At 51.9% G+C, this 18,576-nt stretch overlaps 1 protein-coding gene across 8 annotated transcripts in view; it reads right to left on the bottom strand.

The window, feature by feature from the left end:
- Positions 1-14: 14 nt before the first annotated feature.
- The window catches only part of ADAMTS13 (ADAM metallopeptidase with thrombospondin type 1 motif 13), a 39,694-nt gene continuing 21,132 nt past the window's right edge, over positions 15-18,576 (bottom strand). For 4 of the 8 annotated variants that reach the window (XM_075905967.1, XM_075905964.1, XM_075905965.1 and 1 more), the window contains 17 exons: positions 18,437-18,557; positions 17,132-17,212; positions 16,686-16,867; positions 13,328-13,463; positions 12,083-12,212; positions 11,814-11,993; positions 11,061-11,250; positions 8,671-8,791; positions 8,246-8,375; positions 7,937-8,143; positions 6,484-6,663; positions 5,238-5,442; positions 4,356-4,704; positions 3,328-3,474; positions 1,601-1,777; positions 1,051-1,235; positions 15-408 (listed from right to left, as the gene is read on the bottom strand). In XM_075905967.1, the coding sequence (XP_075762082.1) occupies positions 250-408; positions 1,051-1,235; positions 1,601-1,777; positions 3,328-3,474; positions 4,356-4,704; positions 5,238-5,442; positions 6,484-6,663; positions 7,937-8,143; positions 8,246-8,375; positions 8,671-8,791; positions 11,061-11,250; positions 11,814-11,993; positions 12,083-12,212; positions 13,328-13,463; positions 16,686-16,867; positions 17,132-17,212; positions 18,437-18,557 (2,880 nt within the window). In that variant the 3' untranslated portion in view covers positions 15-249. Of the gene's footprint in view, positions 409-1,050; positions 1,236-1,600; positions 1,778-3,327; positions 3,475-4,347; positions 4,705-5,237; positions 5,443-6,483; positions 6,664-7,936; positions 8,144-8,245; positions 8,376-8,670; positions 8,792-11,060; positions 11,251-11,813; positions 11,994-12,082; positions 12,213-13,327; positions 13,464-16,685; positions 16,868-17,131; positions 17,213-18,436; positions 18,558-18,576 lie in introns of those variants that run through there. The other 4 variants (XM_075905966.1, XM_075905968.1, XR_012897252.1 and 1 more) reach the window with 4 other exon arrangements.

Raw genomic sequence — 18,576 nt, 5'->3', positions numbered from 1 at the left:
AGACGGGGAAAAAAAACTTCAGAGAATTATATTTGGTGTCTATATAATGTCCTTCACTTGAGCATCTCCATGTGCTTTGTGCATATTAACTGAGCAGCCCTGTGAAGTGGGCAGATGTTGTTACTGCAATTAAACAGAGGGGGGAACTGAGGCAGAGAGGTTAAATGTCTTGCCCAGGGACAAACAGTGAATCTGTGTCAGAGACAGGAGTCCAGCCCCTAATTGATCTACTTCCTCCCTTGTTTCCATTTATCGGGGCTCACTCATCCAGTATGCTGCTCGGAAACTGATGCGATCTTCTGTAAAGCCTTCATGAAATTCAATTTCAGCCTGGCTCCCTGTTGATTCCCAGAAGAACAGCTGCTTTCCCCGAAACACTGTCGTCTTCACAGCATTCACATCCCGTACCTGAACAAAGCAAAGATCCAATCATAATCACAGAGCAGCCTGCCTCTTTTCAGCAAGAGCCTTGCCTGTGCTATGCCGGGACCCCTCCGGGAAGTACATCCATAATTCAGGGGACCTGGTACTAACAAGTTGGGAAGTTACAACAATTGGGGGCAGAGTCCTAGTAACTTCATTCTGGTCACTCCAGAGCTACACAGTGCAATTGAGATCAGAATCTGGCTCTCTATGATTTCTACCAATTTCACCTCTCTAGTCTGGCACTCTCTGGTCCAGCAACATCCATGGTCCGGCATGATTTTAGTTAGCCGGATGGCCATTTATCGTGGGTGTGGCCAAGTTTTCCATGGTCCCATAAAGTTTGTTTACAGCTACCAGGCCTGGCTCTCGGTGTTCTGTGCTGCTGTGTACCTCTAACTGACTCCTCAATGTCTTCCAGCAAGCAGTGGAAGTGTTGGTAATGCTGCTAGACAATATTGACCTCCTGTGATCTGGCAAATTCTCTAGTTCAGGACCCATCAGGTCCTGAGGGGGGCCGGACGAGAGAGGTTCAATCTGTTGTGTACTTTGAACCTCAAACGTATCAACAAACTTCTTAGGTCCTGTGAGGGGAAAAGCATGCCCCACCTCATGCTGCATTCTCACCAAAATGAAATTGGAGTGTGTCTGGTTGTTCTCCATCCCCAGGTCCATGTAGAGGGCGTGGATGGCTATGCGATAACGTGGAGCCACCTCAATAAAGGTCCGACATGCCACTTGTCGTTTTGGGTCCGGCAACTGTCCGGGATTCACTATTTCGCCCCAGGGACCAAACAGCTGCACATCACAGTCTGGGATGGGGAAGATGGGTAGGGGGAGAAAGCCATTTGGAATACTGTGTTGGGTACGCCCGTACGAAATAAAGCAAATCCGTCCAGAAAGCTCCCCAGTGCACTGCAGATGGGGATCTCAAAGCATGTGCAACCATCTTGCAGGGACTCCTCTTCAGCATGGCAGGGCAGCCAATGGAGATGACTGTTCCCAGCATGCAATACTCTGCCTTCTGCTGAGAGGCCTTGTGGGTCCCTGGAGAAGGATCAACATCTCCTGGGCCCTTTGGTCTCCAGGGGCAGCCACGAACAGCACCGTGGAACTCAGTGGACCTTGCTTTCCCTGCCCCTGCCTTAAAGCCACAGTGAAAAGTTTAGCAAAGTACCTTGGTAATATTTTTTTGCTGCTGCTTTGCTCTTGTACTGAAGAACGACACCATTCCCCGGCCACAGGAGGCGCTGTCTCACCATCAGTGTGTTCATCCTGGAGTTTATAGACGACCCCCTCAGCTTCTTACAGCCTGTCCGCCACATCATCCGTCCAGAAAAGAGCACTATCTCCCCTGTAATAAACCAAACAGTCATAAAGGATCCTTTTACTGTGAAGTACTCCACTGCACAAGTCTCAAAGCTTAACGTCCGTGAAAAAGCCAAGCCAATCAGCATCAAGGCAATGAACCTCGAAGGAGAGATCATGGTGTCAGAATGGGAGATGACGGATGCCCAAAAATGGTTTCTACGATGAGCTGGGACTTGGAACGGGCAGGAGGGGTGAGCAATGAAAACACTTCAAAGACTCCCTTAAACAGAGTCCGACCTTTTGCCGTATCAACAGGGATAATGTCGAAATCATAGCCATGGACAGAGCTGAATTGAGAGCAGCTGTCAATAAAGGATGTGAACATTTTGAGGAAGGCTAATGCAAAAAAAATGGAGGGGAAAAAGCGCCAATCGCCATGCCAAGTCCTCAGGAGGAGCCTGCACATTCCCATGTGATCCTGTGCCTTACAGATACAACTACATGAGAATATCTGTGCTGTTGCGATATCACCATCAGATACAAATGACAGCTGTATACTTTACAGATGTAAGAAACAGCTTTAGAGGCTAACGTAATGGGCACTTCACCCATTAATGAAATGCAGCACCTCTGGTGTGGAACACAGCAGCTTTGAACAGCACTATATAACAGTCAAAGGGAAAAAAGCAAAGAAGAATCGGATAGCTAAATCACAAGGATATTTTAAAAAGCAAGATTATAACTGTACACACTGGACTCTTCCTAGGAGACTGTAGCTAATTCCTGGCTAAAACAGTGTCATAAGCTCTTGAATGCCCACCACCTGTGGTCAGGATCTTGATTCTATGTCTCATCTCCGAGATGGAGCCACTATCACCCAGGGCTTTGCTTCCTCATGGCACCATGGTCATTTCTGCACTAACATCGCTAGAAGATGAACTTTACTAAGATAGTTTAAAACATTTTAAATAGCACTGCACATTATCCAGTGCTTCACAGATACAAAGATGGCATGGTCTCTGCTAAGGATGCTAACTAGCGATTAATTTACTCACCGAGAAGTCGCTGGAATTTCCATCGACTAGTCGATAAGCCCTTCTGCATTCTGCCTTTGAAATGTACAAGAGCCCCGCCGAGGACTCTTGTACATTTCAAAGCTGGCACGCCACAGGGAGCCTAGGGTCAGCTGGGGAGTCCCCGTCATTTCAAGCGGCAGCGCGCACTGAGCCCGGGGTGAGCTGGTGCCTATCACCCCCACACCGCACCTACCTACCTACCTCTTGCCCCACCCCGCACCTACCTGTCACCGGTAAAGGAAGTAATCAGAAGAGACTGGGAAAGAAAAGGCAATGGTTGAATTTAGTCACATCTGGCAAAGACTTGACGGAAATTATCCCATTGTGTCGTGCCTCAGTGGCTAACGCACTTAGGCTGCTCCACAGCTGGAGACCCTCTGCTGAGAACACCCTGGTGCCTGTGCCCAATGACGGGCATGCAGGACGACCAGCAAAAGTGTACAGACAAGGAACCGGGACGTGGCAGGTTCTAAATTGTCCCCTGCCCTGGATGAGCTCTGCCGGCTCCGGAACGTACCTGCGCTGCAATTTAGGGAGCTCTCCAGCACCTGGACTGTGACCACTTCCCCCAAGGGGCGTCCGATGGACACCGTGCAGTCACTGACCCGCAGGCCGGTCATGTTGATGACTCCGGTGGAGTTGAGGAAGAGGCTTCCACAGACACCTGCACAGTAAAGACATCAGCACGGACACGGTGGCTGAGTAACGTACGCCCGGCGACAGGCTGCAACCACTGCCTGCACCTCACAGTTCTGCTCTGTACTGCCTGCAGGCTGGCTGGGGCAGAGACTGCCACCGCTGCTGTGGAGCAGGTGCCAACAGTGTGTTCGATCTCCATGCAAGAGATCCAGGGAGACAGGTGCTGCCCTGAGGTGCCTGCAATCCAAAGAACGCAGGGGGCCCGGGGAAGCACAGAGAAGGGAGTTTTTGCCCAGGAGATGCCTGGGAGGTCTGATTCACAGCAAAACTTCCAACGAATTCGAGCAAACCTGGCTCGAGGTGCATGCTGGGAGCTTCTGCTCGTGCTCTGAATGGTGCCCACAGCTCCAAGTGGGAGGCTCTGCACAGCTCTGAGCAGAGCCTCCCCCTCTCCAGAGCCACCAGCCGGACTGATGTGCTGTCGCCACATGGGGCTTTCACCCCACTGCCCTGGATCTGAGCTTGCCGTGGGGCCGGAGTGAGGCTGCTCCGTGAATTTCATTTCATTTTAAAAGATCAGGCACCTGAATCTGAAGTTTTGGCCCAGACAAATTTCCTACTGATGTACGGGAGAGCTCTCATGCCTAGTGCTGCAGGACTTTCAGATCCCTGGCCTGAGCACTGGCTAAGACCATCCCCCCCGTGTTCCCTGTAAGCTGAGCACTTGGGTGGAGAGGTTCAAATGCCACCCAGCTGATTAGCAGAGAGCCCCCAGCTGGCAGCATGTCTTTCTACTGGCGGTGCCCATCCACACACGCCTCGGTGCATATGACAAAATTTATTCTGCACATGAATGGAAAAATGAGAGGGAACATTGGCCATCGCCCTATATAATCACCACGTAACTGTACTCTTCAGCAGCATCCGCCTTCCCTGCTGAAAGCTCCTTGGGGTGCTTGGGAGAAGGAGCCAGCACCCTGGTGGGAGGACGACCCAGAGCTTTGTATTTTGGCCTCTCGGGATACGTGGCGGCTGCTGTCGTTAGCGGGTTCGTAGCTGAAGTTGGCATCTGGCGTTGTGGTCCTGAGGACCCCTCCCCCGCAGGCTGCTCGGGACAGGGGCTGGCAGAGCAGCCACGCACCGTGATGGGCTTGGGGGAGTGCATGCAGAAGACGGGGTTCACGTGCTTGCGGGCTTGAGGATCGAGGCAGAAATCCTGCCGTGTCTGAATCCCGTTGCCACACGAGGCCGAGCACTGCAGCAGGAGAAACCCAGAGGCCTGTATAAACCCCACAGCCAGGATGCTATGCAGGAGGAAGGGGGGTCGGGGCAGGGAGCCAGGAGTTCCAGTCTCAGCTGTTCCAAGGACACTGGCCAACACATTGAACCTCTACGTGCGTGAGGCTCCCTGGCTGTGAAAAGGAGAGAGCAGCTCCGAGCCACTGTCCCAAAGCCCCACAGACGTGGCAGGCCTCGTGCATGCCAGTGAGTGGGCAGGGAAAGGATCTGGCAAGGGAAGGATTTGAGGAAAGTTCAGAAAAGACCTGCGTGAAGCACATCACCCCAAAATATGCAAGGGCCATTTTTAAACAGCAGCCAAAGACTAGAAGTCCCGCAGCGTGTGGGCAGCGCAGGCTCTCTGCCACAGGAGGAAGGAGGGATGAGACAGTTTGGTGTTCGGAGGGAGGCTAGCAGCGTGCGAGAGAGCTGTAGTCCTGGGGTGTGCTCTGAAGCCAGAGGGGTGCAGAGCTCCTACGCGCCGCACTGCGTTAGAAGGGTAGCAGGTACCTCGGTCCATTCGCTGAAAGCCCACTCATAAGAGCACGTTCGGATGAAACAAGGGATGCGGGAGAGGGGTCTCTCTGTCTCCGGACATGAACTCTCTTCCAGCTCCGTCTCTAGGCCTTGCCGGAGCTGGACACAGGTGATCAGCTGCGCAGCTAGGCCGAGCCCACAAGAGGAGGAACACGGACCAGTCGCGGCGACTTTCCAGCTGATCCGAGGGGAAGGAGAAAATTCAGTGAGGCCTGATTTCCCCTCCTCCCACCAACCGCTGGTGAAAAGCACGCGCTGAAACTCCCTCATCTGCCCCAGCCACCCGCAGATTCTCTTCCTCTGCCCCCCACACTCACTGCAGCCTCAGATCATCCCCGTTTAGCATAGCTCCAACCCACATCTGGAACCCCACCAGCCCCTGTCGTGGGTGGAGGGTGAACGTGGGGCTGGGGGAGGCAAGTCCCCAGCCCCACCCCTGCTGCCTGAGGCCCTGCCCCTCACAGGCGCCAAGCCAGCCCCTCCTCCCCCACCACCACAGGGGCAAGCCTCCAGCGTCCCTAGCCCCAGAGCACCAGAGGGCACACTACCCCAGCATCGCCAGCCTCACCGTGGCTGCAGCCCAGGAGCTGCAAAAACTCCACAAGCTCAATATTTGCATTGGGGTCCTCAGAACCTGCATCGCAGCCCTTCTCCCCAGCTCCCAGGGAGACCTGTCTGGGCTGAAATGAGCCAAGACCTGGTCTTATGATCTTTCCATGCACCCTCCCCCGACCCCAGAACCGACAGCCTGAACAGACCAACTCGTATGTTCTTTCAGCCCAGTAAACAGCCTCCTGCAACGTCACACCAGAAACCACAGACCCTCCTAGCGAACCGGTGGCCAGCAAGCTTCCACGGCCACCCTGCCACACAGGGGCGGCCCGTCCATATAGGCCAACTAGGCGGTCGCCTCGGGCGCCAAGTTAAATGGGGCGCCAAGTGGTGGCGCAATATCATTGAGGGGTTTGGAGGTGGGGGCGCCGATTGCATGGTTCACCTAGGGCGCCAGTTGCTGGCAGCTAGTCTAGGGCTGCGTCTCGGTCCTGACCCATCTTAATATGGTCCTGAAATTACCTTGTGAGCAGTGACTGGGCAGAGATCGCCCTTCCCCCTTCCTACAGAGCTCCAGCATCTGGAACGTGACAACCCAGAGGTCCCCTCTGTAACCTGCCTTCCCCCCCACCCCACGCTGGGTCCTGGGGAGCATGCCCGTCATGACCTTGGAGGACACGGCTCCAAATTACACGGCTCTTGCTCCTCCGGGCGAGGCAACCCACGACACTGCGCATCTGCTACAACCTCTTCCGCCTTGTCCCTGCGCTCCCTCGCACAGTACCGGACCCTGCGCGCCACACCGCCACCGCAGCTCACGCTGCACGAGTCCAGCTTGGAACGCCACCTGGGAACAACACAGCCGCCAGTGAGCGCCTCCAGCGGCCAGCCGGGAGCTACGAATTGGATCCAACCTCCGAAGAACGAGATCCACAGCTTATCGTTATGGGGCTTATTTGAGAGATTTGCAGAGGCCATTCATTTTGGTTGCCCTCCACTGGACTCTTTCCAATGCGTCCACCTCCTTTCTGTAGTGGGGGGTCCAGAATTGGGTGCAACACTCCAGATGTGGAACTTGGTAAAAGTCTTATGGGAATGGCTCTGACCAATCCCCAACAAACTGACGGTGCCCTATTAAAGATGGCAGCCGATTGTCCTTTAGTTCAGTGTTTCTCAACCTTTTTTTATAAAGTACCCCTTTTTAAAAAAATTATAAGTACTCCCAGTACCTACAGTTTTCAGACACACACAATTTTTTTCTACCATTGCAACACATTTGTTTAAACAACTTAATCGTAGCTGGGTGGGCGATGAAATTTTTGGGGGTAAAAAGTACAAAAATAATGAAGTGCTGTAAAACTTAAAACAAAAATTCCATTTTCTCCAAATTTCAGTTGTGTTGATATACCCCCCCGACTTCTCTTGTGTACCCCTGAGGGTCCGCATACCACTGGCTGAGAAATACTGCTTTAATTCACATGGGAGACACCTGGCGTATGTCTAGACTACAACCCTCTGTCGCCAGGGGGATGTAAATTAGACATAACGAAATTGCTAATGAAGTGGGGATTTAAATCTCCTGCGCTTCATTAGAATAAAAATGGCCGCTGCTTTTTACCGACACAGCAATTTGCTGGCAAAAAGCGGCAGTCTAGGCAGGGATCGGTCGGCAAGGAAAGCCTTTTCCGACTGATCCCTTATGCCTCGTGCAGCAAGGTTTACAGGATCGGTTGGAAAAGGCTTTCCTTGCCGACCAATCCCCATCTAGACTGCCGCTTTTTGCCGGTAAATTGCCACGTTGGCAAAAAGCGGCGGCCATTTTTATTCTAATGAAGCGCGGGAGATTTAAATCCCCACTTCATTAGCAATTTCGGTGTGTCTAATTTACATCCCCCTGGCGCCAGAGGGATGTAGTATAGACGTAACCCTGGGGTCCTGGAATGTCTATCTGCCGATGAGGTGGAGACTGTCGTGTCCACATTTACAACCCCAGGTTTGTTACAACAGGGCTCCTCCCAGCTCCGGGGTAGTGAGGGGTCAAGGGCTAAGATTTCCTGGGCACATAAGCAAGCAAGGGCTTCCCTCAGTGATACCCAGGCCCTAAAGCGACTAGCGGTTACCTTGCCGGGCACGGATCAGTGCCGCACTCCTTGGTGCTGGCCGGTCGGGGCATCCTACCACATTTGGAATGAGGAAGAGGCCGGGTGGTATTTCCTTCTTGTCTCACACAGCGCAGAGAGAGGGGGAGTCTCCCTCCTCCACAGCTCACAGGGCATGCAGCCAGCTCCTTCACCTCCCAGCTGGGGTGACGAGAATGGAGAGAACATCTGTACCGGGGACAACATAATATTTCCCCTGCGGGAGACAGCTGGCCCCATCACCTCACCCCATCCCTGGAGGCTAAGGGTGAAAATAACCCTTTCTCCTACCTCGGCGGGCACAGCATGGGATTGCAGCTTTCCAGCCTGCTTGCTGGCTTTGGCACGGGGTGACAGTGTTTCTCGTGGGTTTCCGCTTTGGTCTCGAAAGCCACACACACGTAGCGAAGCTGGGCCACACCTGGGAGGGAAGAGGAGACGGACAGTGTGGCATGGACATGGCTCTGGGCTCTGCCCAAGCCCCCCAGATCTTACATCAGGACCAGCCTACTCCAGATTCTAACCAGAATGTAGCAAGAGGAGGCTCTGCACCCCCTGTACCAAGCCCCGCACCAGGTGCCCCTCACTCCTCCAGACTCCATGTCCTCGGGGTTCACAGCTACACGCGCCCCCCGCTTCTTGGTGGAGAACGGTTCATTCACCCAGCTCAGCCCCGGATCAAAGACCGTTTCCGTGCGGCCTCAGGAGCATCTCACCTCCGCCACAGGTAACGGAGCATTCTCCAGCCAGAGGGCTCCAGACATGCACCGAGCGATTCTCCTTCTTGATAGGCCCGAATGGCACCAGCTCCCCCGGGGAGGGTGAACTGTCCTGCTTCTAACACAGCAGCAAAAAACAACACGCAACTGGCAGCTGCTGCTGGCCCAGGGGGCTGAGCCAAGCCCGCTGCAGCCAAGGGAGCCTTTTCATTACTGCCAAAGGGCTCTGGACCGAGCCCACAGTGCCTGGAAGCCCTCTGTGATCTCTCTCACAGACCCCTCCCCTGGCTCCTTCTGGAGCAGGGGCAGACTCCAAGTGATGCAGTTTTGTAGCCCCAGGACTCCCCTTCATGGATGCAACCTGTGCAGCTAGTCCCCTCCCCTCAGAACCTCCCTCAGTGAGGGAAGTGGGACAGAGCTGAGCATTTTCTTTTTACCTCTCTTAGTGGGGCCCTGGCAAAAGGCGCCTGAGAGTCCTGGGGGCCAGTCGCTGCATTTCTCCCCAAGAGTGCCAGCGGCACAGCACCCTCAAGGGAAGTTTCCCTCACAACAGGGGCAAGCCAGGTGAGGCAGATCCGGCCTGCAGGCTGCCCCACCAGGACCCTCAAGCACAGAGCAGCCTCATGCCACTTTAAGCAGCTGGCTGCTCCCTGTGGCTCTCTGCTCCAGGTGCCAGGGGAAGGGGGAGTTCAGGCCAATAGGAACTGAGAAAATGTGCGGGGGGGCGAGGGGGCAGCATGCAAAGCCTCCTCCTACCCTCCACAGAAAGCCACAGGGAGCTGCCAGCCATTTTGAGCCACCGAGGGCTGCAGCAGGCAGGAAGCCTGCCTCAGGGTCCTGCAGAACTAGCACCCCTCTTCTCCTGCAATCCAACTCCCTGCCCCAGGCCACCATCCCCTCCTGCCACAGGTCACCACTCAAACCCTCTGCACCCACCCGCTCTAGGTCACAACTTCCTCCCAGACCCTGCACCCCCTCCTACACCTCTCCCCCACGCCAGAATCCTCTTCTGCACCCATACGCTCTCCCGGACCCTTCACCCCAATCCCTTTGCCTCAGATTACAAGTCCCCTCCTTCACCCAAACTCCCTCTCAGACCCCCCCCCCGCACACCAGTCTCCTACTCCAAGCTCCCTGCTGCACCCAGCCTCTGCCCCAGACCCTGCACTGCCTCCATAGAAAAGTACAGCCCTTGACCACTTACCAAAATCTTGGAGTGCCCCTCCGCATCAAAAATTATTGCCCACTCCTGTCTCAGAGTGTCCCACCAAGAAGCTCAGCCATGTGGAGAGAGTTTCTCCAGAGTACCTGGCCAGTAACTCTCTGTCCCTTGGCTGAGTCTGCCTGTATGGGCACCTCTTGGTCCCCGTTGTGCCGCGGGACTGGTTCTCTGATGTGGACAGACATCTACCACCAACTTCTCTGTTTTCAGACTGTTGACCTATCTTCAGTAGTCATGACTTTTGGTTATACCCGACCTGGGCTGGCTTAGAACTAGCGACCTGAAGGGGACAGTCTCTACACCCCATTAAATAACCCCTGGAGAAAATCAATTCCCTTTCCGGTTTCGTTCTGCGGTCGGGCAGCAAACACCAAGCTCCCTCTCAGGCTACGTCTAGACTGCAAGCCTCTTTCAAAAGAGGCTTTTTCGAACGATACTTTTGAAAAAGCCTCTTTCGAAAAAGAGCATCTAGACTACAACCAGTACTTTCGAAAGAGCGAGCTGCTTTTTCGAAAGAGAGCACCCAGGCCGTCTGGATGCTCTCTTTCAAAAAAGCACAGTTTGCACTTTCGAAAAAGGTGTTCTTCCTCGTAAAACGAGGTGTTCCATGGTCGAAAAAACTGCCACGTTCTTTCGATTTACTTTCGAAAGAATGCAGCGGCAGTCTAGATGCAGGGGAAGTTTTTTTCGAAAAAAGGCCACTTTTTTCGAAAAAGCCCTGTAGTTTAGACACACCCTCAGAGACAGCACCAGGGTTTTCTTGATGTGGGGTGAGTTCATGAGGGGATGGCTCTGTGATAAATGCTACAGCATTTGTGCCTCTGCGTTGCCTGGAGCAATATTGCTGCATAGGGAAGGAAATGGGTATGATGCTGCCCAAGGGTTTATCTGGCTCCTGAATGATCTAAGACACTGGTGCAATTCGTGACCTGCAGGCCGCCCGTTGGGGTTAGATGGGTGGCCAGGTCCTCTCACTAGCCTAGGTTGCCCATCACTAATCTAAGGTGAGCAAGGCTTCCTGCAGCGACTCCCTGGAATTCTGGACTAACAAACAGTCGTGTGCATAACACCGGCTCCACCTCCAGCAAAAGATGGTGCTCCCCAGCCTGCGATCCCCCCACAGGGCAGTGTGTGAGCTGCCCACTAGCCAGGCCAATGTACTCACTGTGTTCCAGCCTAGTGGACAGATGTTAACCACGCACGGCACAAAGGTAGGGGGTTTCTCGTCCTCCAGGCACAGGCTGTTGTCTACTGTGGTCTCCAGTCCATCGAGGACCCGGACACACGTCACGTTTTGCTGGCTGACGCCGAGCCCGCAGCTGGCTGAGCATTTGCCTGGCTCAGATTCCTTCCATCTAAATGGGAAATGATGGCACCGCACCAGGATCTCAAAGCACTAGTTACACCTTCAGCAGGAGATTACTGCCTTCAGTCCGTAGGGACTGCTCCTCTCATGTCACACACAGGGAAACTGAGGCACAGAGCAGTGCTGCGGTATGGTCAAGAGGTCACACAGCAAGTAGCGGCTGAGCTGATAAAAGAACCCAGACGCCCTACTCCAGCCTAGACAACACTTAGACCTTCTCCCAGTTACGAACCATGCCTCTGGGGAGAACATGTGGTCTCTGTGATTGGAAAGGAGGGGCAAACATCTCCTTGTGGCTGAGTCCCCACAGATGTGTGGGGGCTGCATACCCAAACTCCCTGCTTCAGGGATTGTTGCCCCAGCAGAAGGCACCAAGAAGGGCCCGGTAATTGAAACGGTTACGTGGGCAGGGTAGGAACAAGGTGCCCTCAAGAAAAAAGAACATGCAATAGCCCGTCCTGATGACCCGACTGACACACTGACCAAGGGTTGAAAGAGAGTCAATGATGCAATCCTCTCCTCCCTCCCCCATTCAGCGGGCCTCTGAGTTACCTTACGGGGCACAGCTCAGTGCTACATGCCTCGGTGGAGGCAGGTTTGGGAGCATCCAGGCATTTCGAATCGGGAAGAGTCAGGACCAAGCCACCTTCTTTCTTCATACAGCGAACCAACCGCTCCATCACTCCTCCCCCACATGTGGCGCTGCAGGGGCCAAAGGCCCCCGCCACCCAGCTGCGAAAGGACGAGAGCCAGCTGTGCCCATCTCTAGTGACAAGAGACTGTAGCTTAGGGGTGGAAAAGGTCTTTCGGGGAATACTCACCCTGGTGGGCATGGTGCCTTAGCGCAGAGTTCCTGCCTGGAAGGGGGACGTGGGGTCTCCAAACACAGCTGATCGTCTCTTATTTCATTCCTGGTCTGGTCAAAGCAGGAGTGATCTACCAGTAACACCCCTGGCAACAAAAGTTCAATAAAAATATTAAAACCCCTATTGCTGAGGTTCTCAGGTGAGTAAGGGAAAGGAAATTCTAGGCTGGTCTTTGCTCTCACAGGCTACGTCTACATTGCAGTGCTATTTCTACACTGCAGTGCTATTCTGCGTCTTTTGAGCACACCTGTTTTTTCTAAATATAATGGGCTCGCTATGCCAACATCCCTGTATACCTCATTTCACAAGGAGTAAGGGATGTTTTGGAATAGCAATTTATTTCAAAATAAGTGCTGTGTAGATAGTGCCAACTTTCAAAATAAGCAATTTTGAAATAACATCAAAATAAGATATGCAATTTGTGTAGCTCAAATTGCATATCTTATTTTGACCTACGGTGCAATGTAAACGCACCCACAGAAAGAAACTGTTAGTTCCCTTTGTCCGAGAAGAAGGGAATCTGCAAACATGTCGAGGCTGAGCAACTATGGGAACACAGCCCTTATATAAACTTTAAACACTGATTTTCTCACATGGCTTTCATCTTGAAAAGTTTTAAAGTAACTTTTTCTCGTGCAAGGTGAAGGTTCTAAAAGATAAGCCATTGGCCTCTTAGCCCAGTTCCAAAATAGAAAAAAAAAGTTTTGTGCAAAAAACCCCAAATCATCTAGTTCTAGATCAGATGTTAGGTCGTAATTTGGTTTCAGTATTAAGACCTTTAACTAGCTCTAAATCCTAAACTGGGTTGACTTTGATGAAAGACTTTAGCTGGCATTTATAACCAAAAGAACAGCCACTTTTTTAGAATCCTCTTTAGAGTTGATAGGGTTTGAGTATTAATTTGAGGTTTTAATTCCAGTCCTTTGTTGAGGCTAGCTTGTTGATTTAATCGTGATTTGGTAGCTGTACAGCTTTATTCTTAGCTTAGTTTAATAGTAGTAACAATAGCTTAGATTTGGTCACTTTTTATTTCAGTTTGTTTAATAAAGTGTACTGAAACATATGAAACTGATACCAAGACACGTTTTTTCAATAAGCAAAATGAGTCCAGAAGGTTTGAGGACTTGGGGTAGCTGCCAGCCAAACTTGAAGCCTGAGTAGCGTCCCACAATTAACTATTGGTTCTCGCATCTGCCTCACCTTCCCCACAGCTCACCGAGCAGGTCCCGAACTGAGGAATCCACACATGTGCCTGTTTCTTCTTTGGGATAAAGTAGCTGAAGGTGATGTCTGGGTTGGTAATATCTCCATACTCTTTCCCATACTTCCTATACACCTGGAGAAGAATAACGTAGAAATCTGGAGTTTAGCTCAGTTGTGATGGAGGGGAGAGGTGCTGTCCTTTCTAAGCATCCCAGCATTCAGTAACATAGGCAGCTAGGAAACGTTAGCAGGGAGCCAGGAGAACCAACAGGAAGAAAGTGTTGAGACTTAAATGGAAAGAGAATCTGCCTGTTGGTTTTTTTTGTGTGTTTCAGACCAGGAGCTGGGGGAAAAGATGAATTGAACCACAGGGATACTCATGCCCAGAAAAGGAATACTCAGGGATACTCATGCCTAGAAATCATAGAATACTAGGACTGGAAGGGACCTTGAGAGGTCATCGAGTCCAGTCCCCTGCCCTCATGGCAGAACCAAATACTGTCTAGACCATCCCTGATAGACATTTATCTAACCTGCTCTTAAATATCTCCAGAGATGGGGATTCCACAACCTCCCTGGGCAATTTATTCCAGTGTTTGACCACACTGACAGTTAGGAACTTTTTCCTAATGTCCAACCTAAACCTCCCTTGCTGCAGTTTAAGCCCATTGCTTCTTGTTCTGTCCTCAGAGGCCAAGATGAACAAGTTTTCTCCCTTCTCCTTATGACACCCTTTAGATATCTGAAAACTGCTATCATGTCCCCCCTCAGTCTTCTCTTTTCTAAACTAAACAAACTGAATTCCTTCAGCCTTCCCTCATAGGTCATGTTCTCTAGACCTTTAATCATTCTCGTTGCTCTTCTCTGGACCCTCTCCAATTTTTCCCCATCTTTCTTGAAATGCGGTGCCCAGAACTGGACACAATACTCCAAATGGACTGTGATAGAACACATAGGACACTGTCTCAATGACCTAATCACATACATCCTACTTCAGAAGACTTTCAAATCTGCACTTGAAACGGAATCCTCTGAACTGGCATTCATGCTAAAATTTGACACTCTCCACGGGGGGCTGAACAAAGACCCCAACTACCTTACCCATTACAAAGATAGCTTCCCCAATTATCACCTCTAATACCATTAACTCACAGACATCTACCTTTCCCCACCTCTAATATCATTAACTCACAGGCATTTACCTTCCTTCCCTCCCCCCCCCCCCCCGCATCCCCCTTCTGTTCTGAAATGTGATTTGTCCTTTTCATATGTGTTCATTTTTTTAATTGTATCCTTTGGTATATATGGTTGTGACTATTTTCTTCCACTATTTGATCTGAGGAAGTGGGTCTGGCCCACAAAAGCTCATCACCTAATAAACCATCTTGTTAGTCTTTAAAGTGCTACACAGTCCTGTATTTTGTTCCAAATGGACTGGACCTTAAGATATGGATATGTTAGTGATAGGGAATGGTTATTTAGACACAATCGGATTATTTTCTTTGTTTTCTTGTTTGGTTAAACTCCTCTATGCTGAGTCCATGTGCCTCCCTGCTCATACACTGTCACTAAAGCTGTATCCCAGGGAAGCAATTCTCTGTGCTTTAACCTGTTTTCCCCAGTTGCTTTATAACACCGAGCAACCAAGTGTGCTTTCCCAAGTAGATCTTTTTGCTTTGTTAATAAAATCACCTTTTTTAAGACTATGAGCTGACTCTTGTGTCCTGGAAGATAGTAAGAGGTCTGTGTATGCATGCCTAAGACTGAGAGGTTACCTATCAGAAATTACAGTTTGTTTTTTCAAGCTCTCTCGTGGTAAAAGAGCTTGGGATACCCCTCTGGAAGAAGTTCCCAAGTGATTTCTTCCTGGGTTCAAGAAGAAAGGGTTTTTTTTCACTTGGGTGATGGCAACATACCTCCCAAGATCAGGGAATCTGTGATCATGGGGAGTTTTTAAGCAAAAGCCTCTAGAGGCAAGGTATTTTTAAGGTCTCTTGTGGGCGCCACCTTCTGAACTTGAAGTGCCGGAGTAAGGAACAGCCTTGAAAAAACTGTGACTATCTCTGTGTGTTACCGAGTAATACAGCACAGGCAGGGGCATTGCAATCTTTTCTCCCACTGCTGCTCCCTACCAGCACCCGTTAACTCAGAGGGTCTCCCCCTAAGAGGAGATGGAACTAGTCTCTGTGGCCAATTCAGCCCCCTTGCCTCTGCTGAGACAGCCAACTAGAGCAAGCGATAGTAGAGGAACTTACGCTGTGAACACCCATCTACTGGGCACTGAACAGAGACTATGAACCTAATGGGTTTTGTAAAGATTTCAAGCTAACAGTGGGTCTGCTTATCGCTTCCAATCATTCAAACTCAGATTAAGTCTGCCATAAAAACGAAAACCCAAACCTCAATTCATGTCCTGAGAGAGGCTGCCTTTTCTGGGTGGCTCTGTGTGTGTTTGCTACTGGAGCATTACCCACGCTAATGAATGATGGGAACTGAGACATTAGACACACAGCTTTGTCATTCCATCAGCTAGGTTTCTTTCTGGGTAGGGAACCAACCTCATGCCTCACAAGGGAGATCTGCTGCCAGGTTTCTGCTGTTTTCGCCTGGTTTCTTCCCCCCAACCCCATCAACCTTCAATGAAATCTACAGAAAACCTGCAAAGAACATGTGCTCAACTGCTGCCCAGGAGCTGGAGAGCATCCCCAGCACGGAGCTCAATTTCTTCTGGCATGGGGAATCAGAGAAGGGATGTTAAATTTCAATTAATTAAATCAGCAAACAGTCGATGGGATTTCCAGTGACTATTCAATTAGTTGATAAGGACTTCTGCATTCCGCCTTAGAAATGTACAAGAGCCCCAGCAAGGGACTCAGAGTTCTCCTTTGACCCCAGGCTCCCTGCGGCACTTCCGCTTTGAAATGTACAAGAGCCCCCCCAGTGAAAACGCCCGCGTGGAGCCCAGGGTCAGTGGGGGACTCCCTGCTGGCCCTAGGCTCCATCCCGCGTTCCAACTTTGAAATGTACAAGAGTCCCCTTTGGGACTCTTGTACATTTCATAATTGGCTGCCGCTGCGTCCCTGCCCCCTCCCATGGAGCTGGCTCCCTCCAGCACCCTCTTCTCTTCTCCCCGCTTCCTGTCTCTTTGTGATAGAGGCAGCAAGAGGGGGAAGCGACTAATCTCCTAGTGTGTCAACTATCCAATAAACTTTTGCTTATCAGATAGTCAACTAGTTGATTCGTCGCATACATCTCTAAATCAGAGCCACCACCAGACTCTGCCTTGCAGGTCTTTCTCCTGAGCCACAACCTCAAACCAGTTCTGGCTATCCCCTTCCCAGCCCTTCCAAGCTACCTGTATCTCAATGTCCTCGTAGGTTGGCCCATCCACATGGACTTCCTCCAGGCTTGGCAGGTGGTCCTCAGTGAGAAAGACCCTGTACGAGATCTGGCTGTCCTCCACTACCGACGGATAGGTGATGTTCAAGGAGATTCTCTGCTTCCCAGCAACCACATACCGTCCTTGGACTTTCACAGCTAGTGAGGGCAAAGGAGGATTATGTGCTCACAGAATCAACAAGAGACGTGGCTTCCTTCTGTACATCCACAAAGGACTTCTCGGGTCTCTTTTAAACACCCCAAGCAATGGAACGTCTTCATTGAGAGAGTGTCCCCCAACACGCGAAGAGATTGCATTGCCAGGACACCTCCCCACAGCCTTCCTTTCCTCGGGGCTGCCTGCATGTCTGGAGCACAGACACCAACCTGGCCCGGCCACGCTCGCCTTCCCATTGTACTCACCCAAATGTGTGAAGAGGGGTTTGCGATTGGTGACGTGGACGCTGGTGGTCTTGTGAGGCAGAGCTAGAAACGTGACGTACTCTGGGGAATGAACACAGAGGTGCGGTCACGTTCACTTTTGCACCGTCTGTAATTCATAACTGCAGTGCACCTTCCATCTGAGGATCTCAAAGCACTTCACGGACAGTAACCCTCTAAGTTGGCAGCTTTCAAACTTTTCTTCTTGTGACCCAGGTGAAGAAAGACATTGATGCCCACGACCCAACATCATTTGACTAGAGGGCAGGGCCGAGGAGGAGAGCTTTGGGGTGTCGGAAAGGGCTCCGGCTTTGGGAGTGTCAGGGCTGTGGTAAGAGGGGCTACCAGGTCAGCAGTGCAGTGGGGGGGGCTAAGGCAACTTCCTGCCTCTCCTGCACCACAGACCATGCTGTGCCCCAGAAGCAGCCAACAGCAGGTTCCCAGCCAATGGGAGTGCGGAGCAAGTGCTCAGGGCAGGGGCAGTGTGCGTAGCCCTGTGCACTCTCCCCCGCCCTCCAGCGAGGAGCCGGGCCTATTGCTGGATGCTTCTGGGGAGCAGCACAGTCTGTGGTGCCAGCACAGACAAGTAGTTGCCTTAGCCCCGCCACCTCTCAGCAAAGAGACCCGGAACCCAGCATTCCGCCACCCAGTCCTGTGTCACAGACTGTAGTTTGAAAGCCGCTGCTCTAAGCTCCCCTGTATGGTAGTTCTTATATCACTACAGGAGGGCAGGAGGACTAAGAGAGAACTACATTCCCCCCGGTGTCACTCCACTGACTTTGGAGCCACCCCTGGTAGGAATATGGCCAAGAGAGCCAGTGCAGATCTGAGAACAGCCTCAGCGTCCTCCGGTCTAGGTGCCTAAGCCCTCAGCTCACTTCCAGTGTTTTAAAATACCCTCCAGAGTAGTTCCCCAAGAGTGTTGGTCGGGATGAGGTCAGCCCCTCAGATCAACATTGTACTGTCCAGGCAGAAAGCGACAGAGCTTGCAGCCCCCTGTGTTTTACAGAACTCACCCAGGCTGAGCTCTTCCCCCCCAGCCAGCGGTCGGGATCCCTGCCTGTAGCACAAAGGGAAGGCACGCCAGGGAACCAAGGCTGCATGAGAATTAACCTCCCCCGTCTCCGTCTCTGCCAGCCTCCGCCAGCCTGCTCAGCCCCAAACCGAAACAAGCAAAACCACATGCCAGAAGCCGCCGAGGAACCGGGCAGAGCTCTGCATCTGCTTTGGGGGCACCCGGCAAGTGAGAAGGGCCTGACGTGGGGAGCGGGGCGGAGGCTTGCCGACCTTTGGCTTTTCCTTCCGTGTAGGAGCCGCTCACTCTGGTGCATGTGGCGTTGTCTCCCCCACACACCTTGCAGGGATCCAGCACCATCCCGGAGTCCATCCTGCCGTCACAGCCAAACACCTGAGCCAAGGGCAGAGCC

Source organism: Pelodiscus sinensis, chromosome 22 (genome assembly GCF_049634645.1).
Source record: "Pelodiscus sinensis isolate JC-2024 chromosome 22, ASM4963464v1, whole genome shotgun sequence".
Classification (NCBI taxonomy): domain Eukaryota; kingdom Metazoa; phylum Chordata; order Testudines; family Trionychidae; genus Pelodiscus; species Pelodiscus sinensis.
Note: the sequence above shows the minus strand (reverse complement) of the source record. Positions and strands in the feature narration are given on the sequence as shown.